The 24,433-nt window shown below is 43.0% G+C and overlaps 2 protein-coding genes across 5 annotated transcripts; both read right to left on the bottom strand.

The window, feature by feature from the left end:
- Window positions 1–4,400: 4,400 nt before the first annotated feature.
- Window positions 4,401–14,388, bottom strand: LOC311498466 (heterogeneous nuclear ribonucleoprotein L-like). 2 transcript variants are annotated; one of them, XM_084559070.1, is made up of 14 exons: window positions 14,153–14,385; window positions 13,048–13,163; window positions 12,705–12,942; window positions 12,389–12,474; window positions 11,952–12,048; window positions 11,689–11,761; window positions 8,223–8,255; window positions 7,534–7,605; window positions 6,974–7,221; window positions 6,415–6,536; window positions 6,129–6,330; window positions 5,983–6,040; window positions 5,765–5,875; window positions 4,401–5,023 (listed from the first exon to the last, which is right to left on the bottom strand). In XM_084559070.1, the coding sequence occupies exons 1-14, from the start codon at window positions 14,228–14,230 to the stop codon at window positions 4,965–4,967; spliced, it is 1,593 nt and encodes a 530-aa protein (XP_084415196.1). In that variant the 5' UTR covers window positions 14,231–14,385; the 3' UTR covers window positions 4,401–4,964. The 2 variants fall into 2 exon arrangements, with proteins under 2 accessions (XP_084415196.1, XP_084415197.1); XM_084559071.1 differs by lacking the exon at window positions 8,223–8,255 and having other exon boundaries at window positions 14,153–14,388.
- Window positions 14,389–14,833: 445 nt separating this feature from the next.
- On the bottom strand, window positions 14,834–21,138 carry srsf7a (serine and arginine rich splicing factor 7a). 3 transcript variants are annotated; one of them, XR_014699401.1, is made up of 9 exons: window positions 20,942–21,138; window positions 19,387–19,620; window positions 19,134–19,307; window positions 18,894–18,980; window positions 18,467–18,508; window positions 18,198–18,242; window positions 17,753–17,851; window positions 16,382–16,916; window positions 14,834–15,709 (listed from the first exon to the last, which is right to left on the bottom strand). XR_014699401.1 is itself a non-coding variant. In XM_084558927.1 (8 exons), exons 2-8 carry the CDS (start codon window positions 19,608–19,610, stop codon window positions 16,823–16,825), a joined length of 765 nt encoding a protein of 254 aa, XP_084415053.1. In that variant the 5' UTR covers window positions 19,611–19,620; window positions 20,942–21,138; the 3' UTR covers window positions 14,834–16,822. The 3 variants fall into 3 exon arrangements, 2 of the variants coding, with proteins under 2 accessions (XP_084415053.1, XP_084415054.1); XM_084558927.1 differs by having other exon boundaries at window positions 14,834–16,916; XM_084558928.1 differs by lacking the exon at window positions 16,382–16,916.
- Window positions 21,139–24,433: the final 3,295 nt, after the last annotated feature.

The raw sequence follows: 24,433 nt of genomic DNA, 5'->3' as shown, positions 1-24,433 counted from the left end.
GTTCAATATATCACTTCCTACTTGTGGTTATGTTATTTTTCACACATTATCAGGGGAGAGCGCGAACGCAGTCCCCCACTACCAGAAATTATGCAGTCGAGATTCCCACATTTGGGGAATTCGCAGGGGTCAGCACAACCCGGAGTGCAATGGCCGAGCCTCGCCCTGGGTGAACCGCCTTCTTGATCACGGTATCTCCCCTGCCAGGTAAGTATGAGTTGTACAAGTCACAGGCTGGGGAGTCCTTCACAGACACACCATGCAGACTCATGGTGCTCACAACCTACACGTGAACAAAACCAGGTCCTAGAGGGGGCTGGGACTCCACATGTTTACAATACAGAAGAGACAGCTTTGTACAGAGGATGACTAAGAGTTATTTCACATATACATCGCATTTTCCCATCATGCAATGCTGTATTAGCATATCAACAGCTAACCCACAACCTCCCGTTTCTATCTAGTTTCTCCTCTTACTAATATCTATAACTACTGTCAGTCAAACCACATGTTGAAGAGAACTAGAGCTAAATCATACTGCAGCCACAATGTTTGATCACCATCACATATTCAGAGAAATATAGAAAATCAGACTAATCACATGGTTTTTTTTATGCCCACAGAACGCCTCACTTCCTGTCTCTTCTTCTTCTGGTGTTTGGCCACTGACAGTCCTGCTGCTGCCATCTAGTGCTCTGTAGTGTGAACTACACTGGCTGATACAACAGGATTTTAACCTGTTAAAATCACACAATACAGTTCAACAACACAACCTTAAGCGCCCAGAAATATGAAACGACTTTTCCAATTTCACAATTTTCACTTTTGTTTCTAAAATATAAGTATAATGTCAGCTGTGTCGAACAGAACATAAGATATGTCAAAACTATCTAAAGCTAAATATTAAAGGACAATATAATCCTTATAAAACACAAACCAACACACTCCTCCTGATGACTACAAAGTTTAGTTTTCCACATATATAGGGGGGTGCACCGTTCCTGGAGGTACTGCAATACCAGGTCGATGCGTGGAGTGGACGTGGCAAGCCCCTATTCCATCTCCCAGTTCCAAAAATCAATTTAATATATGGTCCCCGGGTAGGGGACGTATCAGATATTAAACTGATAAGAACAGATACTACACTTGATCTTAGCCAAAAGGCCGAGAAGCGATACCCACAATGGGTTGGAGGAAACGGAGCCATTCCCTGCACCATCAGTCTCAGTCATGGTGTAAATAAATATGTAAATATATTTATCTCCTGTGACTCCACCTCTCAGTGAGATCCAAACTAAACACTCAGTAGATGAACAAGAAGCTAGAAAACGTCTAATATTAACAATGCACGGTTGTTTGATGTGAATTTATGGCGTGCTTTCGTGTCATGTGTCAAACTTTCGTCCAATGATAATCAAGAACATAAGTCAGGGGTTTCCTATACAATCTTAATACCATGGGGGTAAACCAGGGTGTAATTTACTTTGACTTCAACTGTTTACTAAAAAAATAGATTTCCTCATTCCAGTTAAACAAAAAACAAATACACACACACAACCTCCACAAAGCCAGTTATTGGACTGTATTCATTGTTATGTGTCCTTAGTAACCCAGTTCTATATTAGAGCTCCCATAATCTTCAGAGAAGAGATAGCAAGTTTCTTTTTCACAATTTATCAGGGGAGAGCGCGAACGCAGTCCCCCACTACCAGAAATTATGCAGTCGAGATTCCCACATTTGGGGAATTCGCAGGGGTCAGCACAACCCGGAGTGCAATGGCCGAGCCTCGCCCTGGGTGAACCGCCTTCTTGATCACGGTATCTCCCCTGCCAGGTAAGTATGAGTTGTACAAGTCACAGGCTGGGGAGTCCTTCACAGACACACCATGCAGACTCACGGTGCTCACAACCTACACGTGAACAAAACCAGGTCCTAGAGGGGGCTGGGACTCCACATGTTTACAATACAGAAGAGACAGCTTTGTACAGAGGCTGGCTAAGATTATACACATTTTATTTCAAATATAGAGAGCATCCCATCATGCAATGCGGCATCAGCGTCTCAAAGGTTAACACACGATCTCCTCTTTTTAATATAGCCCCTCTCTTACTAACAGTTAAGATGCATTTAGAAGAGAACCGGAGATGATTATAACACATGGCAGCGACAAATTAGTTTGATCCACATCGGATATTCAGGAAAAACAATATTTAAAGACAAAAATCACACATTTTGTTTTTTCCCGCTCACAGAATACCTCACTTCCGGTTCCGTTGTTTACTAGTGATCTGCAATGGTCAGTTCTGCTGCTGCCCCCTACTGACCTGGAGTAAGAACTACATCTGGATTTTTTTTTAAATGTTGTGAAATAGAATAAAATAAAAGCTGAACTATTGTATTTTAAATTATATTATAAAATGGCGGGGGGTTTTTTTCTGCACACGCCAGTTTTGTTTGTAGTAGCCAGCTTTGTATTTCGTAGAGCTAATACAGAAGAATGGCTTACCTGAATTAAGTCCGGACCACGCCGAAGACGAGCGTTAAATCCACAAATACAAGTAAAGGCGTGTTGTCCTGTCCGTGTCATTTCCACCGCTCTTTTATATATATTTTGAACAAACTTTGTGGTCATACACTTTCCTTAAATTCTATCAAATAAATGCGCACGCTAACTTTCCTCTTTTGGCATCCATTCGCATCCTCCATTAGCGGTAGGTCACTGTCAGCCGCCATCTTGACTCAAGGCTACAGGAGCATCTTCCCGGTCGAAGCTGCTCTTCGACAGCCAAACGGCGGAGTCGGTAAGTTATCCAAGCAACCTGACCCTCGCTAGCTTCTTCTCTTTTAACTTTTTTTTTTTTGCAATTAAATCCTGTTTGTCTTGTTTCCGCGTTGACTTCGAAAACTCACCTTACACTTGGGCAGGTAACAGGTAGTTCCTCCGCGAGCTAGCATCTTTAGCAGCATTTCCGTTGAACTTGTAACAAGTGCTAAGTGGTAGCGCCCCACAGCGGACGCCATGTGAATTACACCATTAATATATGTTTTTATTATATAAATATATAATCTTTTAAAACTTATTTTTAAAATGTTATCCCAACATTGTACTGCAGCAAGAATCATTGATGCAAATAAGAGTAAGGAGCATAACTCAAAAGAGTTTTCTGTTTCTCCTTGGTCAGGGTGAAGTCCAGTCACTACAGGTGTCCAACTCTAGACACATTTTTATATGCACCCTTCTGTGCCACTGATCTTTTACTTGGGATTCATCAGTAATTGTGACTTTTCTTCCTTGATGGCAGATGCTTCTCACTTCTCACAGTCCTGCCACCTACAGAAGTACAGGAGCGTGGTGGACAGAATCACCTGCAACTCAACGTTGCATCTTGGTCGTTGAGGTGGACATTGTGGACAAGTACCATACACAATAAACTTGATTAGACAAATAACACTGACACCCTATATAAGAAAGCTCAGAGCCACCTGTGCTTCCTCAGGAGACTCAGGTCCTTAAAACATCTGCAGTCTACACAGTTCTGCAGACAACTGATCTCTCTGTGGTAGCTGGTGTCAGACTCAACAGGCTGGTCCTGTCCTGGGAGGGTAGTTGGAGTCCTTGGTGGGGGTGTCAGAGAGGAGGATGCTGAGGAAACTTCTCAGGACTCTGATCAGTGCGTCCCATCCCTTATTAACCACACTGGCCTCCTCTACATTCAGCTGTAGACTGAGACGACAGAGGACCACCACAGAGCGTTTCAGGAAGTCATTCCTACCTACGGCCATTAAATTGTACAGCTCCTCCCCCTGTTGTTCACACTAGGTGTAATATTTCACTTATCACTGTAACTTATTCTTTAGTAGTGATGGACACTTCTCACTGATAGCAAGAACATGCTGACGAGTCCATCAGACTCTTGGATCTTACATTGACACCAATATGTATATTTAGCTGAGATAATTCTTACTTTTTATAATATTGTATTGTCTGTTTACTGAATTTTGTTCTTTCTACATCCTCTAGAACAAGAATATCCCTCAGGATTAATAGTTATTTCATGGACTATAAAATGCTGCTGTATCTCAGTCCAGCACAAGTATTATTTCTCCTTTTACATACGCTAACTCACTCTGAGACTCTCGACAGTTTTATTTTTAAAAGATTGTTTTCTTTATTTAATAAATTCTGATGAAGTTTGCATTTCTCCATCAGTCAAACTGATCCAGTCTTTCACAGCTCCAAGCTCCGGCCCTTAAAACCTTCAGTCTCCATTATCTCCTTAGAATCTGTATTTATTTTTTCAGTCATATTTAAAGTAATGAGTTAATGTAGCCGACCAAACCTGAGTTGAGCCTAATCTTGTCTGGAAACATGTTAAAACACAAAACACTGAGATCAGAATAACTGTAACAAACTCAACTTTTATTTGAAGTTTTTTTATTTTCTTAGAACAAAACAAGTCTCCATCTGCATATCCAACACAGAGATGCAGAACTGAATAGGCAGCAATTAAAATAACCAAAAAAAAAAAAAAAAAAGTGATATATATAATAAAAGTTTCAAAAGACGACTTTTACAAAACCATGTTGTCCACTGCCACTGAACCACCTGATCATAAAACCAGCTCTTTCAAATACGCTATGTCAGGTTTCTATTTAAGCATAATACAAAAAGTAAAAAGGACAACTCAATATTGAAGACACGCAGGAACAGGAACTCTAAACCACATCTGGGGGATAAATATCAAAACTTTTAACACCTGTTGGCCTCGGCTGAAACTGCTAAATGTATCAAACAGGAAGAGTCGCCTCATTCGAGATTAAAGTTTAATTTAGAGAGGTTTCACTTTAGCTTCTGAAAGTTAGTTTTGCCCCCAGGTGTGTCGTGAGCAGTCATGGTCTAAGTACATGAGAACATGGGAATGGCGGACCGATCTTCGTCTTCCTGGCTTCCACGCTGCACGCTTCAGTTGGCGTGCTGAACGGTGGAGAAGCACAGTTTGAGGGTGTAAGGGTAGGGACCAGCTGAAAGAGAGGAGAGAACGATTCAACCACAGCAGCTCAAGTTATACAGAAACATTTTTAAAGGAGGGGACAGTGTCATGTGTCTTCATAGCCTTAATAAACCTCACTGATGTTTATGTGGAGAGCTTTACGACAGAATAATTGCTGGTGTACAACATATCATAAAACTGAGAGGTTTGTCGTTTCAGGCTCTTAAAAACGTCGCTCCGTTTCCTGTCTCACTTCCTCGTAGTTATGTTTTCTGTCTGCAGACAGCTGTGGACTCATTCCACTCATTCCCGCTAGAACACATGACGTGATCTGACAGGATGAAGAGCTCCTTTGCTTATTGTGTAGGTTTACACGCACTTTACTCCGTTGGTTCACGTTTGCATTTCAACGTTAGACAATGAGGAAGTTTGGAGCTGGGACTTTCTGCAAATCCTCATGGTATTAGAGAAACTGTGCAACAGTTGACCAGCCCAGGCCTCAAACCGTGTCCTGTGAGGACAAGCCTGAAAGGGGAAAGATGGTCTGGAGTCTCTCTGTTGGGAACTGATTATTCTAATTAAATAATTTGAGCAGGGCTTCATGTGGCGATGCACAGAAGAGTAACATCGTCTAAATAGCTAGCTTCAGACTGTAGACTGCTGTATTTCCTCTTGGATGATCTCCTACTGCATCCTGAATCAAAACACCTGCTCCATCACGTTAGCTCAGAGGAACAATGTCAAACAGGACGTGAGAGTGTCTTTCACATACTTGCGTTTTTCATTTGGTAGTGGTTCATCATGGCCAGAGCCTCCATGGCGTCGTTGATAGACTCCCACTCTAGCAGACCTGAGGCACTGCGATCACTGGGAGCAGCACCACCTGGTGGTTAGAGGATACAGAACTTAAATGTAATGATGTAAATTTACACATCTGATGTTCAGTGGCTTAAAGTCAAATCTATGTCTCAATAAAAATAAGGATCTTACTTTTTCCTGTAAACATTTTGACGTTAACGGGAGACTTAACACCGATCTCTTCACAAATCTGTAAACGGGACAACATTCATTAGAAAACAACTTGAACTTTGACATCGTATATATGCCGCTCATCAATCCGTCCTCTCCCTACAGACCTGAGAGAAAACCTCTGGTGTGACGTCTGGCTGGGCGTTGAAGAAGTGCAACACGCTGCTCGGGTGCTGGATGCGGTTCTTAGCCGCCTGCTCTGGGGAGGTGAACCGGTTGTTCCTGGAGCCGTGGAAGTCTTTGAAGCTGCTCGTGCCGTCGTCCAGCTCGTAGCACTGACCGGGTACGATGGCCTGCTGCTTGGACACGCTGCAGGAAGAAGGGCGATCGGCGTTTATGATTAAGGAGAATAATAATTGATTAAATGAAATTTAAGCAGAAGTTTAAACTCACCACACATTGAGTTTCTGTCCAAACAGGAAGTTGTTGTTCAGGTGAGTGATGGCGCGGTCCACTGCGTAACAGTCTCCCATCTCCACCATGGCTGCCCCAGGTTTACTCTTCATGAACTTTACCTGTAGACAGTGACAGAAGAGGATTTACCAGTCTGGTCGGCCCTCGAGGGAAAGAAAAACACCGACATTGACACAAGCAAGAAAGAGGCTGTGGGGCTGTTGATGGACGGTTACACCTCAACAACAACGTCTGCTTTAAAACCTCCTCGTTAAGAGTCAGCTTCACTCGATAAGGCAACATTTTAGTCTCTGTGTGAGGCGTTTTGTTGCCCTGGAGATATTCTCAGGTATGATTTAACAGGATGAAGCAAAGCAGATAAAACTATTTTAAGCGCAGTTATTCATAGAAGCTTGACAACTGCAGGTCAGAGTAAAAATAGGAAACATTAAATGAAGAATAACGTCTCTATAAAAAGAGACAAATGTTGATTTACTGCAAGAAGAAAAAAAAACGTCTCCTTCTGCTAATATTGACACATCTTCTAACGGACACTGACCCGCTCTACGTTGCCGTACAGACAGAAGATATTGAAGACGCGGTCGGCGTTCATCTTCAGAGGTTCCAGCCCGTAAACCATGACAACCGGAGAGTCGGCGTGAGCCCCGTACTCGCCAGGAGGAGGGGGAGGAGGTCCGTAGCCGGGCCCGTAGCTCCTTCCTCCGCGCCCCCTCATCGGCGGACCCATGCGGCGACCCTCGTAGGGCGGCGAGCCATAGCTCTCGTCGTAGCCATGGTAACCGCCTCCTGAAGAGCGAGGCAGAGACGACAGCGAGTGAGACGACAGAAAGGTCAGATCAAGAGGGAAACTACCGTGTTGCTGCTCGGGGGGAAAAAAAGATTTGGTCCCTGAATGAGTTAAATATGACGACACAGCACCACTTAACTGCCACTGTGTGGAGGACTCATTTCTAAACTGTACACTGAATTCATGAATCCAGACTAACAGATTAAAATGGCTGCTACAGAAGGGATGCAAAGGGATCCTATTTATTGATTTTAATAAACTTTAAATGTTTCGGTGTGTTTTCTTGTCCCCCAGGGGCGTGAGAGCCTTACCGTACTCTGGAGGGTGGTCGCCCAGCAGAGCAGGCTGTCTCTGGCGCTTGTTGGGGTTGGCATTGACATCATCTACGAGAGCAGGAAGACAAAGGAAGAAGAAGAGGAGAAAAGGGGTAGAGAAAGAAGAAGTAGTGACAGGTAAATAAACTGGCTGCAATCTTTATACATCAATAAAATTAACTGTGCTGAACTTTTTATGTTAAAATCTGCCTCATCGTACAGTCTACAAATAAATCAGGACGAACTAAAAACCTCAGACACATTAATACTTCAGAGAGACTCATGCATATCAGAACCACAGCAGTACAGACCTACAGTCCTCCCCCCCTGACACACACTACACCAAGACAGACTACAACAATCAGTCCAAGTGATTGTCCTTTTTGTCTCTGTATGTTAATTAGCTGAGGGAGAATGGAGGGGGAGGCGTGGGGATGCAACAAATGGTAGAACTGATATCACCCCTTTAATCCAGAGACATGGGTTAAAAAAGTTTATCATATAAAGTGGAGCAGAGGGGGATATGGCAAAAAAACACAAAACAAAACTAGGTGCTGATGATCCAGGAAGTGAAAGGGGAAGGGGGTCAGGAGGTTTAAACAAAATCACTCTTGATAAACATCACAAACGGCTAGATTTTTTTGTTTTTTTTTCTTTTTAAATAAAGTTTGATCGCTCACACACACCTGAATTGCTCCCATTGCCATCTGCATCACCATCTGTACAGGTACACAACAATCACACACAATCAGAATGGAAGCCAGGTTAAACAATAGTTACAGTTTTTTTCTGGGAGAGTTTGAAGTAAAATCAGCCCCAGTTAAATGTCAGAAGTGCAGTGGAACCACTCATGACGATGTTAGGAATAAAAACGCAGAAGAAATTAAAACTGTGGGAGGTTTGGTACCTCTGCAGATGAACAGTCGGGGAATTTAGACTCCAGCAGCCACTGTGGCCGGTGGATTTAAAAAAAATAAAATAAAAGACGCTCTCCTGGCTTTCTCCAGCTGTGTGACAGGTTTTTTTTTAATAATTACCAGAGTTGGTCATGAGTCAAGCACATCCGACATGAGTTAATAGAGTTCACACCCTTCTTCCAGATTAAAAGAAACTATCCAGGGAACCACACATAGATTAGTGATGGCTGCCAGCAGAGGGAGCGACAACACTTAATGATCTGAGTAACATTTGGATTCGACAGAACCACAACCACCATCAGCCTCTCCCAGGAAGAGAAACATTAAGCCTGTATGGGGGGGGGGGAAGGTCATATCTGTCTTGTGTGCGATGTTGGCTGCTGGGCGTTGGGGTCGTGTGGTGCTGTGCAGTTATGTTCCCCGAGGAGGGTCTCGATTTACTTACTGCATGTTTACAAACAGTGGGAGGAAGACATTTGCTGCGGTAGTCGCACCACTCTCCACTCAATTCATTTCATCCCACACTCCTATCCTTTTCCTCTTTTGGGGAGGGGGAAACAACTCTCCACCTCAGGACCGATTCCTGGTTTTATCAAGTTGAAAGGCCCACTGGTGGGTCGGCCGGTGGGTCGGCGTTTCCGTCCTTTTTGTTCCATTTTGGAATAGTCCGCCTAGCGCCCACTGGTAGGCCCACTTGAGGCTGCCATAGAGCACATTTCAGTTGGGAAGCTGGCTCCTCTTAGCCGCAAATTGCCAAACCTGCATCACATGGAAGGCGTTACACAGGTTCTAGAGACTTTAATATGCTTAAAGAAAAAAAAAAAGCTGCACTCAAAAAATAAAAAAAGGGATAGCTAAACAGGATGCATGTGTTTAGAAAACCAGAGGGAGAAGAAGATGAGATAAGGAGAAAGAGCAAGAGAGAAGAGCTGAGTTCCATGTTGGGGGGGGACACATAAGGGATAAAACCAAAAATGGGCCTGACTGGGCTCTGAGTGTGCTTGATGGTGTTGTCAGCAGTGTCTTGTCTTCATCAGTTGTCTTGTGTCGACTTGATTCGAGGGTGTAAGGCGTCTACTGGATCAGTCGGCGTCAGCGAGTGTCGGGAGAGAGAGTGTGACGCTTGAGTGTTTTCGTGTCAAGCAGCGTGACGAGCAGTGCAGCCCCCAAAACGGTACAAAGACGGGCTGTTTGGGAAAAAAACTGTGATCTTGGTTGCGAATCAGTTATGCATCATCTGTTGTAGTGAGACGTGTCTGCCACTACCGTCTGTTTGGGTGGTGCTGTGTTTCCTCTGGTATCAGTCTCCATTGGGTGTAGAGAGTGGGGCATTGTAGCTGCAAGCTTTGGCCTGCTTCAATGTGTCTCAAAGTGGGTTGAGGGGGGGAGACGTGGGGGAGGGACCAAGTGTAGCTTAGTGCCCAAAACTCCCCACACACACACAAACACTACAAGTGTCTTCATGGCTCTTGTGCAAGAATGCAGAGATGAGGAGTGAGTGGTATCAGTCCTACATCGTCGTGTATTATCTCCTCGTATGTCATGGGACGTTTGGCCCATTGTATGACTGTGTCCTCGCTCAAGACGTGGCGGTGGTGGCTGCTGCGTGTTGTTGATGTTGTCAGCATGTATCTGCCTCACCCCCTCAGCACAAAACGCCCGTGCATGTTTTTTGTTTTTGTTTTGTTGAGATTGCAGATAAGTCTGTTCACTGATGCTGGTCCATGCCTCTGTTCTCACTTCACGTCAGAGTTACCGATAACGTCGAATGATCTTTTCACAGCGCAAAAAATCTATTTGGCTGCAATGAGCCGGACTCTGACCAGACCTCAGAGGCTTCTGTGTCAAGTCGACACAAAAGCCAAATTGTGAATTTAAACAGAAGTTGGATGACAGTGGAAATGACCAGATCAGTCTTTATGGCAAGGAAATTTGGTTCCAGCAACTCCCTTTAAAGTCAAAATTAATGTAGGAGAAACAGTGATAGCTTCAGGTGAGAGCCCTACAACACGGCACAGGTGACAGGTGTCACGAGGAAGGCAGGAACAGCAAATGCAAGCACAAAGAAAACCTGCACTTAACAGGATGTGCGTGTCTGAACAATAGAAACGTGTACATGGACTAATAATAAACGCCCATCACTCAGCACTGGATCAGTCAGACAAATACCTGTCAACCGTCCCAGAGCAGCTTCAGTAACCAACACAAACCCCACGTTGAGGCTGGAACTGTGGACATTGTTTTATAACTGTGTACAATTCCCTTGGGACTTTTTTTCCCCCTTGACACTCAAAATGTCTGAAGTAATTTTAAAATTTCTCTGCCATTCTCTGCATCATAATATCACAGTGTACGAGAGATCAAGCTCAAACTGATCTAATGAAGGTCAAATAGTTTGCAGCTGGTCTCAGTTCAGTCCCTTTATGGAGAACATAACCTACCACTGAGTAATTTGACGACTCTTTCATTAGCTCATTTTCAAGACTAAGAAGACACACACCAAAAGACGGCTGCCATTTCATTTTACACTTGGCAGAAAGCTAGATGTGTGGTCTGACCCCAATAAAACCGTTCTTCGCTCTGAACAAGTTCATCTCTGTGGCAATAGCAGCTCAGGTGCAGAGACAGACACAAAACTACGGCTCCCAGGGTAAGCTTTAACCAGTTACGTTAAAGCAACATCAGGCCAAATAAACCAGAGCAACTGCATGCCACAATGAACAACAATACTAGCCTCGAGACATCACTTCTGTGCAGTTAACACGACTAATGACATGTCAATAAATACAGGTGATGCCTCTTGTTGATTGTTATCTTTCTGTCTGCAGATGTGTTCCTGCCAGTCCCACCACACAACAGAGTTAGATTTTTATTTCTCATTTCCAATTTTTAAGCCGAGCATTTTTCACATCACGCCTCTGTATTAAGACAAACTTGCCACCCCTGCACGAGAACCCTGATTATAGTCCGTTTTGATTAATATTAAGCCCGAAAGAAACACTTCAGTCATAATGCCACATTAAAATTCATGTTGCTGCATGGGACGCAGTTTGAAGTGCATCCATTTAGTGGCATTATGAGTGAAGTGTGTTGCCTCCATGTTCCCAGTAGCATGCTTGCTGAAACTCCCCACAGTGGCAGTAAGGGGTGCTGAACAGTATCAGGCTTCTCAGCTACAAAGCATGTGTGGCTCTCAGCAGGTGCTCGGGCATGTGTTCGGTGCTTGAGGTTTTACCTGGGCCTCCCAGGTTGGGGTTTGTGTAGTCCCAGGTGTCCTGGTCATTCTTGAACACGTTCAGGCGAGTGGGCTGAAGAAAAAACAATTTATATGAAAATGCATGAATACACAAACTAGAGTTAAAATGTGCGTTGCATTTGTTGTGAGAGTCACGAGCTGCTTCTGTGTTGGTTCTCATCATACTGTGCAAGTGTTTGATGTTAAATGCCAACCAGGGCCTCTTTGAGGGACACCTGCTGAGTCACGGTTTGCAGCATTACCTTTGCGTACTCGATCTTCAGGGTACAGCAGCCCGAGTAGATGTCTGCTCCGTTGAGCGATGCCTTAGCTCTCTGTGCACTTTGCACCGAGTCAAATGTGATTACAAGGTTAAGGAGAAGATGCTAAAGTAACAGGAGGAAGTCACCAGAGAATGGAAAAAATGCTGGCAGACCACAGTGTCGTTCTACTGTTACCTTTACCTCTATGTGGAGCTGACAATATTGCAACTACAAGTAGGGCATTGTGCAGGTGTTTCTGCAGATCGGTACAGAGTATCTGCAAAAAAGTTATGGATGCTTTTTGAGGATTGAACCCAGGTTTGTGCAGAGGTAGTGTCTTTTCTAATGAATAGACAGCTTTCTGTGACATTAACACACTTGCTGCGTCAGTCTGACTGTGAGCCTCAAGTAAGACACTATCCAAGTTAAAAGGATATTCAACCATTGCCTGGACACCGTTCTTCCTGAAGATGACAATTCTCTGGACAGGCCCACAGTTGTTGCAGATAGTGTAGAGGACGTCCTGTGAAGATTAAATGCAACACAAGCAACAAATGACTAAAGACGGATGAAAACTTGTGAACAGACAAATTACTTTTGAGCTTCTATTATCAGTGCTGACATCAACAACACCCGTCAGCTGTTCTAGCACGACGACTACTGAATAAAAACCCTGAAATTCAGCTTTTAAATTCAGTGAATTATATATTCATCAAGTATCCCAACTATAGCTGCCCAGATCTTTGCATTTACCGTGGTGATGGGGTAGATGGGGTTCATGATAGTGAGCAGAAGAACATTGTTAACACTTCTAGAGTCGTCAGAGTCCCCCGGCCTGGAGATCTTCTGGCTGGTGGAGTAGTTGATGAAGGCTGGGTGGCCAGCAATGTATACTTGGTTGTCAGCAGCATAGGTTACGGCTGTGGATGATCCGTTCATGTCTTCGTACTCCACCAGTGCCTGGCGCTTCTTGGGCATCACCACAACATAGCTTTAAAAAAGAAGAAAAACAGAAAAGAAATTTCCAATTTGTAGCTTTGTAGTCGTTTGGGAAAATGTCAACCACCACCTTAACTCAATCTGCTCCTCTCGTTACCTGATTGCTCCAAACTCTTGCAGGGCCTCCACGAGGTCAGCCTCTGTCACGCCGTCCACCAGCCCCCGAACGTGCACAACAACGGATGGAAGGGTCTTGTGTGGATCTTCGTATCCCTTTGTGGGCAAAAAAAAAGGAATAAAAGCAAAAGCAAACCTGTAAATTGATTACGTTAATGAAACATTTCGCACAGATACTTCCTCGTCCAACCTGGCAACCTGGTGCCAACTTGTTCTGAGTCTCAAGTTGCCCGGTGACATTTCTTGAAGACGTTACAACATATTTAGTTGGGGTTTGACGTACTACCATATGTCAAACTGTGGGAATACTGATCAGTGGACGTATAAAACTATTTAAGGTGTCTTAAGAGTGCTTTCCCACAGAAATGAAACTAAAATTATTTTTAGATATTCCCTTTGCCAATTTTGTCATATAAACTAGTAAAATAACCATATATTATTAGACATAAAGCTGATAAAATGATAAAATTTTTATAAACGAGAGATAATAGAGATGACTGCGTGTTTAATATACATGTGTGGTAATTAAATTATTTTTTGTTATTTGGACTACAGCATTTTAATAAAACTTTTTCCTCCCAATCTAAAGAATAACTGGTTGATAAAAAATAAAATAAATAAATTTAAAAAAACAACAACCATGGGACTAAACATGTAGCGGCTGGTCTGATGCTAGCAGAGTCCGCCCAGTCATCCCCGATTACGGTGTGTAGCTCCCCGCTAGCTTCCAGCTAACCTAGCCGGTACAAGAACAAAGCCGAGCTCCGACGAGGCCCGCCCGGGGAAACCGCCCTCTAACAACACCATTCACAGCCCAGAGTGCATTTATATGCGGGATTCATATGCCGTTAAGTGTCCCAGTTAACCTGACGCTTTAAAAACACGTTAATATGTCGCTTTTAAAATGGAGAAACCTCTGCCCTGGAGCCAACGTTTGATGACCTGCGACGCGTCGTGACAACATTTTTTTTTCCTCCTTCTCCAACGCACATCTGAATGAATCACCTTCTACCGACAAACACACTAACCGGGAGTGTTATGTAAGTGAAACGAATCTCCAGTCAAGCGCAACGAAACCAACTCACCGTGGCCATTCCGTCGGTTTTCTGTCGTTTCGTTGCCCTGCCGTCTTCGCTGTAGTAACGGCTCGCTGTAGTAGCCATGTTGTCCTGGTTAAAAAGGATGATGGTAGTGACGATCAACTGAAATGGACGGAAAAGTCAAGAAAAGCGAGGCTCACGTTGTCCCGCCCACCGAGAGGACTTGACGTGCGCTGATAGGCCCAAACGGCTGCCAATCAAAGCGTGCCAGCCAATAGGATGACGAGGAGCTTTTGTAAGCGTTGGGCCAGGATCTAATTCAAAACACACATCCTCTGATACGTTTGTTGTGTAATTGACTTCAGATGGATATTAATGAGTCTCATAATTGATGATTAAGTTGACTTCTGGTTACTTTCAGTTCGTTTATAATTTAATGGATTATTGAAACAGACAGAATCAGGGGCCATCAACTTTATAGAGGTTCCTAAGTAAAAACACGATGCTATGGTCCAGTGGCTACAAAAAGATTAAGGAAAAAACAACACCCACAAAGAAGATCAAGATGACAATTAAAAGATTTAAAAAAAAAAAAAAAGGATGTTTATCTTGCTCCTTTGTGGAGGTGGCTAATGACTCATTAACTATAACGTACTTAAATAGAATATCAGGACCCACACACTGTATTTTTTTACCCGAGTGAGAAATAACACGAGACCACCGAGGTATGTTGCAGATGTTTAAAAACTGTGACTGTCTCACATACAAGCCAGGAACAGTAAACAGTAAACTGTCAAAGGAGCCCTCACACAAATCAAACTTAAGCACTGAACACATTTTTAAAATCAAGTCACAGGAACAAATCAGAGATGAATACATGGGTGGGGCGGGGGGATCTATTCAGCCGACAGCGACTCCGATAATCGGGTTTGTAAAAAGGGCAGTGCAGCAGAAAAAACAAAAAACAAAAACATGAGGAATGTGACATATTTAAAGGCATGCAGGTTAGCAACTTTCTCCTTCTGCCAGTATGAGTGGGAACTAAACAGCTTTTAAACTCAAGCATCAAACTGGAGTGCAATACAAAACATATATATATGTATAGTTGCCAAATTGCTAAACTTTAGGTTCAATCATTTCAGTTCAATGCAATGTCCTCTTCCTGCACTGACTGTACCATGTTCCCACTTTAATTTACAGTATGACCTTCCCAAATTACTGCTAAAAGTCCACTGCAACATTCACCGTTGCTTTAACATAGGTGTTTGCTTCTCCATTTAAAAAAAAAAAAAACAACAAGAAAACAATCCCTATCAAAAAGTAATCGATTTCTGTCTGCTATACTGACTAAATCTTGAACAATCTGAGGCTGCACGACGACTACAGTCTTGTGGTGAAAATCAAATCTGCAAGACTGGGACAAGGACAGACAAATGCAAACAAAACCTGCCTGTAGGACTGTAAAAGCAGACAGGACGCAGAGGCCGAGGGTCTGTCTGCTAAAGAGACTGGTGGTGGGGAGTGGAGGGGGAACTAATAGTCTTCTTCACTCAGTCGTCTGCTGGTGTGGCGCTTCGGTTTGGACTTGCTGAACGGGAACGACTGAAACAGAAGCAAAGAGGAATTAGTTCCCCGCAGGAGAAGACGGGAAAAAAGACCTGAAAACAAACCCTACATTACTCAACACCTTAACAGTTCATGACCCCACAAATGCTTCTATTTGTTACAGCCTACATACCTGTGAGCTCTCATATTTAAGGTCCCTGTCAATAGTCAGATTAGTTTCATGAAGTGTTATAATCCTCTGAGAAAACTAAACTCTCTGAGAAATGACTGTCCAGGGTCAAAAGCTAAGTACATAATTGAACCCCCAGAGCAAACAAACACCCATAAAAGTCTGTATACTAATTTATGTCTAGAACTAATCATTAGCATTGTTTGGGCTCTAAGAAAATTACAACATAATCCTTGAACAACTACCAACAGAGAAAGGCGGCTTATAATGGTGATGATGTAGCAGCATGTGAGGCACAAAAACATATCTGACAAAGCTTCCTCACACATATCAGCCCATTAATATTCATGATTCACTCCTGTCTCACACTCGTAAACATCCACACACACTCGCATGCAACCACACATCCGTACTCTTGAGCATGCTTCTTAAAGACTCAACTTTAGCTCTACAATCACCACTTCTGCAGACTACATCAAGCCTGTAAATTTTCTTTCACCATCAAAAGAAACTTGTCAGGGGGTTGGATTTTTGGTTACCTTTGGAGACAGTGGCAGAAACAACAAGTACAGAGAAGCGAAGGATGAAAGGACTGAAGGACGGATGACTACAACTCGGAGAGACACTGCGCTGGGAGGCTCTTGAAGACTGATCTCTCGTCAGCTCTTTCTCTCACATTCAGAAGCTAAGACAGAGGCTGAAGAACTCTGGTAGGTAGGGGGGTCTGGTAGGTAGGTAGGTAGGTAATGGATTTAAACTCTGATCTGTGTAGGTCAGCCCTCTGGTACGTCTGAAGGCTGCTGGATGGGTGACTCTAGTTGAACAACTGTATGTGTGCGCGGGCTGATCTCGTCTGAGCGTGTGCGTCGGTTGAACAGACAGCCACCCAATCACTGTGCGGGGTTCGGTCGGTAGGTCGACCTCTTTCTCGCTGTCTAAGACCAGATGCAGGCGAAGGCTGATCTCAGCTCAGCGCTTAGTCACCCTCCCGCAGGACGTACACACCGCCAGCTGGCAGACCCTGGGCCTGGGATCAGCTGCGGTGTCTGTGCAGTGCTCAGCTCCCACCACACGCTTTAAAGAAAATATGAAAAATAAACAAAACTGTGCTGCAAAGATGCTTACCGCAAGTCACACCAATGGTGTCGTTTCGTCTGATCTCAGTTAGTGATTTCTGGAGAGTTCTTTTGAGCTAGCCAAATTCAGGACAATGAATTCAAATTCAAGAAAAAATACATTTAAAATTCTGTCTTATTATTTTTTACTAATCAGTTATCAATTCAGTGAATACTTTTTCCTCTCCTGCTCCGTCAGCCTAAATTCTTTTATCTGAATTTACATCTGGGGTGGAACAGCTTACAGGCTGAGCAGAGATCGTCTTTCATGTGCTCTCTTTTCAGGATAAAGTGGGATTGATTTAGAGCCACCAAGACGTGGAAAAGAGAGCACAAGCGAGACGTCCAATCTCCCCATGACTTATACCTCCCTAGACCAGACAGAGGGCCCAGGTCCCTGTCCTTCACCCCACCCACTCCTCTACTGGCCATCAGCAGAGGCAGAAGATCGGTCTGTGTCGAGGAGGTAGAGGGATCTCGGAGGTCGTCCATCTCCTCTGCGCGTGACGGTCGACTGGCAGCAGCACTCCCGGGTGGAAGGATGGTCTATTCAACGCTCATTCGTTACCTGGAATGGAGCCCCTCGCTCTGGCTAATGTGAAAAGCATAACTGACCCTCTCTTGGAAGGCAAGATATCTAAAATCTATAATGGTCTCATTGAAGTTTCTCCCCACTGAGCTATTCCACTCTAAAACGTCTCTGTAAATCACTGGCAGCACTAAGCATTAGAAACTTTTTAAATCTGTCTACACCCTGGTATAAGTGAACAAAAGACGTCTGGACTGAGGGTTTACCTGTTCCTCTTGTGGTTGGCTGACGGAGATCGTGAGCGGGAACGGGAGGGAGAGCGCCTTCTGGGTGCAGAGCCGGACCGAGACCTAGATCTGGAGCGACTGATGAAGAACAAAGATATTTACATGCTGCACATGTGAATGTAGTTGGAATTAGGATTCTGTGGAGTGAACACCGGTATAAACCAGCCAAAGAAGGCACTATCCCCAGATCATTCAGAGTCAACTGAGCAGATTAAAAACAACATCAGGATGATTTTTCTTCCTTTTTTTCCCCTGAGTTTTGTCCTTCATGTCTGCGTAGTACAGCTGCACAAAGAAACCTAAATTCAGGTGATATTGTTGCTCATTCATTTAAAGCAAAAAAAAATTTCACTCGTGCAGTAATTGTGCATGGAGTACTGATGGTATTAGGATGACCACTGCAGCAGATGTGAACACAGCGTACCTTCTCGCTGGAGTCCTGGACTTCGAACGAGCGGGGGAGCCAGACCTAAGGTTACAGGAAGTAAAGTGGTTAACTACAACTTCAATGAGAACTACTCTGACACACGAAGAACAAAAACATTTCTGAGTACGATGATAATTATTATTTGCCCTAGCGTGTACCAAATTTTGTTGCAGAACTGGATTAACCCAACCTGGATGAGGAGCATGTCTCACTGACGACTGTACTACCATAAAAGTAGATTATAGTTCTACGAGCTGTAATCTTACCTGCTCCTGCGTCTGGAATAGGATGGAGATCTGCGACGGCTCCTAACAAGAAAAGAAAAAAGGGATTAAAAATATCACAATTTTGTTCAAAATAAACTTTTTCCAAGCGTATACTGTAGATTTTATACTTTAAAACCTTGTAGAGGCAACGAGGCCTATCTAAAGTTTTAGCCAGACTGGTAATTGACTTCTATGAGTCTGGTTTGGTGAAGTTTAATGAAATAATTGTAGTTTAATTAAATAAATCTTGATTAAAAGCCAAAGTCAGTGAACACCTTATAGTGATGTTAACCACGGTCTAAAGTTCCCAGCGTTTCTGAACGATGGCATTTACGTGGCACATGAATAATCTAACATCAGAGACTCTCCGAGAACCAGAATTACTTGTTAACATTTCATTGGGTGCGTCTGTTGAGAGTCAACATACCGGCTGTGGCTACGGCTGCGGGAGCGAGAGCGATAGCGGCGTCCACGGGACCTGGACCTGGACCGAGAGCGCGATCGAGAGCGAGACCTGGAATGGAAAGGCAAACAAGTTTATCTCCCACTGTTCTCTGCTCCTTTGATAGTACAAGAAGTAAAACAAAACCAGGAAAGAACTGATGAACCAAGACTGAACACCGAGCTTTGTACTAAAAATAATAATTAAACGACTGTACTCCCTCACCTGCTGCGACGGCCTCTCTTGCTAAAGCGGTAGCAGTCATAGGCGTAGTGGCCCCTGTCCCCACATTGGTAACACCTATCGTTGGGGTCAAACTGGCGGCGGCTGGGACGCCCACGGCCCTTCCTGGAGAGGCCTGTCGACATCTCAACACGGACACGGGAACCACAAAGGACCCTGAGAAGAAGGCGGGTCAGTAAGAGATCGGCATAAACTTCTCTGAATATCATTTCAAGAAAACATTACCACCACTCACTTTCCATCCATGCCTTTCACAGCATCCTCTGCATCTCTGGGATCTTCAAACTCCACAAAGGCAAACCCAGGTGGGTTCCTGGCCACCCAGACTGTTCTCAGGGGTCCGTAATAACTGAATGCTCGCTCCAGCTCCCCCTTGGCAGCACCATTGCCCAGGTCACCGACATACACTTTACAATCAGTGGCTCGGGACGAACTGCGGGAGGATGAGTGGTATGACATATCTTCTTTCCTGGAGGGGAGAAGGGAAAATGTGCTTTTAGTCGTTAAGGTTGAAGACAGTACGTGTACATGTAGAGCTTGATCAGAAAATAAACAGTTTTAATATTTAATAAAAAACAAATCTTACATTTAATCCACTACTTGTACATTTTGTGCCTGTAAAGTTTAAATTTCTGTTTGATTCATGTGGGACAAGTCCCTTTCTCCACCCTGTTATGTCAGTGCTCAGTCTGAACAAACACTAACTTGCCAGATTATTAGGTACTAGTGAAACGCATTCAAATATAACAGCTCTACACTTAATCTACATTCTTGACCGCTATCATGCCAGATTTACGATGAAACAGCATCGGAAAGGGGGCAATTCAACCAGGTATAGCGTAGTCCACTGACTTAATATGTCAAAATAAGAACATGTGTCTGACCAACAAGATCCAGATGAAAAGGCAGCTGAACCAACAGCTCTGTTTGTAACATCTAAACATCACAACCTGCATGAAGCTTAGATTTAGTGCCAGGCTATTTAATTTGAATGCATTCACTGGTGTACCTAATGAACTGGCAAGTGTGTGCAGCACGAATAAGAGCTCATCATGTAGCTCAGCAGGTGTCCTAGTCTTTTAGCGCCAAACACGGCTGCTTTCGCTTCATTTGCACCGAAACTACTAATCAGGTTCCTTTAGCACAAATCTGTCGTGTCATTTCCTGAACACACGATGGATTTATTACACGTTACACAACTGTTGTCTTTGCCATGTAGATAAGGTGTTGATTAATTATTAACCAGATGTTACGTTCAAAACAGCCTGTGGGTGATTTGAATATGAACACATTTAAATTCTGGTTGTTTAAATCCGACACCAAGACAGGGCAACACGATACCCACTAGTCCATTTAAATGTAAGGACATTAACATACAAATCTACAGATATCAGCTACGTACAGTCGTGGGGATTGCAGTGTTTCCCGGATAGTGCATAGGTTGAAATATCTGCAGAGCAACGGTAAACGTTTTAAACTGGTGAACTAATTTTAAAAGTATGCTCCACATATTAAATAAATACGTAAATGTTCGAGAAACTGGCAGTTAGCTCAGTGACCTCAGGCTAATCCATGGGAGGCACACTGCGGCATGGAGCCGTGTCTTTACTAGCCCGCTAAAGCTACAGTTTGCGGTATGCACGCCTTTATATAGAACATGATTCAAATTAAACACACAAACATGTTCATTTGTTTAATATGTGTAAGCGGTTATACCCAAGAATTAGTCTGGGCCTTGGTCGCTGCTACGCTCATAAACAATGGCGGTTGCACGCGTTAGCTAGCCATACCTTCTTCCGCCGATTTCTGACTCCACTCCGAACAGAGACGAAACTTCCGCCGTCTCAAACAGAAGCGCGGAGGAGAGATTTAACCCGTTAAATCTTAATTTTGGAGGATGAACTCGCTAAATAGCCGCTCTTACGAACAATAGTAAATCTTCCACATGTCTTTAGCGCAGGTTAAACGACGCACCAACGACAAACGCGCGAGCGCACCGCGTGACTTCCGTATCTGCGGCTTCTTCGTCGTCTTCTTTTTTTGTAGATTTTCCGGAAGCAGTTGAAATACCGCCAATTAATGTTTTTATTTACAACATATTTAAAGAGTCTTTAAATTCAACCAAAAAACACTGTTCTCAAGAAATAATCCCGAGCCGTTCAAATCCTTTACTTAAGTGCCAACACAGCAATTTAAAAGTACTTAATTATTAGTAAAAGTCCAGCAAAAAAACTCTTAAGCAAAAGTATGCAAGTAGCCTCGGCTTATTAGCAGCATTAGCAGCAAAATATATGAGTATTAAACTAAAATTACAGGTTGCGTTAATGTAACATTAGATAAATTATACTGAATTATCACAGTTTAACAAATCCGGTCAGCTCTTGAAAGTATAAATTGCTTTTTCCAAGTGCATACTGTATAAATAATCTGTCGAAATGATTAGTAACTTCTCTCAGTTTCTGTCTATTTAGTTTTTCTGTGTATTTATTTTATTGTTGAATCACTATCGTTGATTCAATACACATTTCTAAATCAGAAATCTCTTCAACTAGTTATTCATTTTTTATTTATTATTATTTAAAGTTGTTATAGATTTTCCAAGGTTAAACTCACACCTACATTTTATCGTATAGTCTATCCCGGAGCTTTGACCATTATTAGAAGCATCAAACCTGGTAAATACTTTAAATCCCCCTCATTATAACCTCATTAGATGCTTTTAATTTAACTTATTTCACCTTATCTTACATATTTTAGTGTCAGCCTCAACGGAATGAGTCTCTTGCAAGGAAACACAATCAGCTAATTTTACAGAAGAAACGTTTCTTTATATCTCACGTTATTTTTGAAATCACCCGCGTATTTAAAGAAAAAACAACACAAAACTCGTGTTAGACCTTTAAATGTCCAGTGTTCATTCCGTAGGCAGAAATATAGTTTATAATTCCATTTTCATTCTTGTATTATCACCTGAAAATGAGTATCATGGTGATTTTTTGTGCTTAGAATGTGTCTTTCATATCAACAGAGGGAGTGGGTCCTCTTTCATGAATCTGCCGATAGCCCACTGACACTGGCTTTTTTAGTTCTTCCTAAGTTCTCCTACACATTTAACTTTGGTTTATACTCCTGCAATAGATTCCCACAGAGCCTATACACAGTGGGCTGGTGTGTCGGCATTGTTGTGAAACACTTGTCAGCGGAGTGAAATGCATTTCACACCAGACACAGTTGTTGTGGTCTTACAACTTAAATCTGATGCAGAACCATAAATCTGGTTTTAGGCGAAGGGTTTTCAGCGGGGTGCAATCTGCAACCTCACCACTAAATGCCACTAACACACTGGACCTTTAAGGATTTTTACAATGTGCAGACACAAGTACCTTTGTCCTTATACGTGTTTAATGCATTAATCCTCAAAACCTGTTTGGAACCGAATAACATTTCATCCAGGATCTTCTCTTCTGTGTCTTTTATCCTTCTGGTCTTCTTTACAGAAATCTTCTGTGAAACATAAATGAATCTCGCTGAAAACTTTCAACCTCTCCTGAACATCCCCCTGAAAATTTAGGTTTCCATGTCAGTTTTGTTTCTGATTAAAGTGCTTCCAACTTACTTTCTATATACGTTTACTTCTAATTTATTAGTTACATCGTCTGGATATTTGCCTTGCAGTTTGTTTCCCTCCACTTCTGCGTGTCCTGGCATTGTGATGAACTCCACAATTATCCATTTTATTATGATAGTTTGAGATATTTCTAATACAGATTATTCTAATCTTTTGTGTGATCAGTGTATCAGTTTATCATTTGTCCAGCTGTGCTTGTAAATACTATCGTTTAATTTAATTAGTTTACTGCCAACATTTATCTTAGGGGTTTGAGAGCCCTGATCATGATGTGTGATCAAAATCCTTAACGTATTATCTTCTGCACAGTTCACACTCTGACAGCAGTCTGTGATGAGTTTGACTCATTTTAGAGTAAAAATAATGACTCAGACACGTTGCGCCTTGAAAATAAATAAACTATATTTAAATTAGGTCAACTTCACTTGATTAAAGACCTTCACTTTTCTTTCAGTAACACATTACACCTCATGCCATGTTTTCAAAAACAAGTTTTTTTCTCAGATTTTCTTTTCAGCATTTCATAAAAAAACTTAAATATTATCTTCAGTTAATTTATTACAGGATTGAATAAATGTATATGTGAATCACATGATATTGTAGTAACTCAGTCATTATTTCCCTACAAAGATTCAGGCAGAGAGAAATTTTTCATCATCACAGGAAACAACTTCACAGGGAGACACATTGAAGAGCAAGACCTGGGGAGGGAGCGAATGGGAGGAAGAAGAGGGTGAACACTAACACGGACACAGAAATATCATACACCAACAAACAAAAAGATGACCTGGGATGTTTCTAGTTGCAGATGTTCTTCTCACATTCCCTTAAACGCTGTCTGTGTGTTTCTGTTCAGTACGCCTGAATGCGGCTGTGTCACACTCACTCGCTTCACTTCACAAAAGAGATGTTTGGAAACCGTGGGGAATCGACCCGATAAAATATGCCTCTAGGCGTCCATCACAGTAGACCATGCTGCTAACACACATACACGGAGATTCATCATGCATGTGCAGAGGAACACGGAGGTGGGGGGCAAACACGGACACACAGCTAGGGGAGAGGGGCTCGGTGAGGAAGGGGAGGCTGGATGGGGGGGAGGCATCACATCTAGCTACAGAACAGCAAAGGCCCGAAGCCCGACAGTTAGTACAGAAGTTCATGGAAACAAGGAACATTGTCCAGACATTGTAGACAGTTCTGCTTTTGGCCACATCTGGGTCACATCTGCTGGGAGCACATGAACGGAGGAGATCCGCTCTGTATCTGCTGGTGTTGGTCATTTTCCACCCAGCCGTCGATTACACAAGAGTCCAGCAGACCCCTCTCTCTCTCTATCTCTCTAGGTGTGTGTCATCTTGGTCCCACCTGGTGGCTTCAGTGAGCACCACCCACCTGCCTCACATTAATATCTACACAGCAGCCGGAGACTGACAATCACTCTGGCAATGTTCCACACTGTTTCTTCATGTAAACATGCTACTTACACTCAAAACTCCTCCTTCACGAGGACCGGGTGAGGACATGTAGTAGGGTTACAACAAACACTTCAGCAGAAAAAGGTGTGAATTGAGCTTATTAATTGGAATAAGACGCGGCAGAACTTTTTTTTTTTGTTGTTTTGTTTTTCCTGTATTGCACATTTAAACTCCAT

The sequence above is a fragment of the Chelon labrosus genome (assembly GCF_963514085.1).
Source record: "Chelon labrosus genome assembly, chromosome: 13".
Lineage (NCBI taxonomy): Eukaryota > Metazoa > Chordata > Actinopteri > Mugiliformes > Mugilidae > Chelon > Chelon labrosus.
The sequence above is the reverse complement of the archived record's forward strand: the minus strand, read 5'-3'. Positions and strand labels throughout refer to the sequence as shown.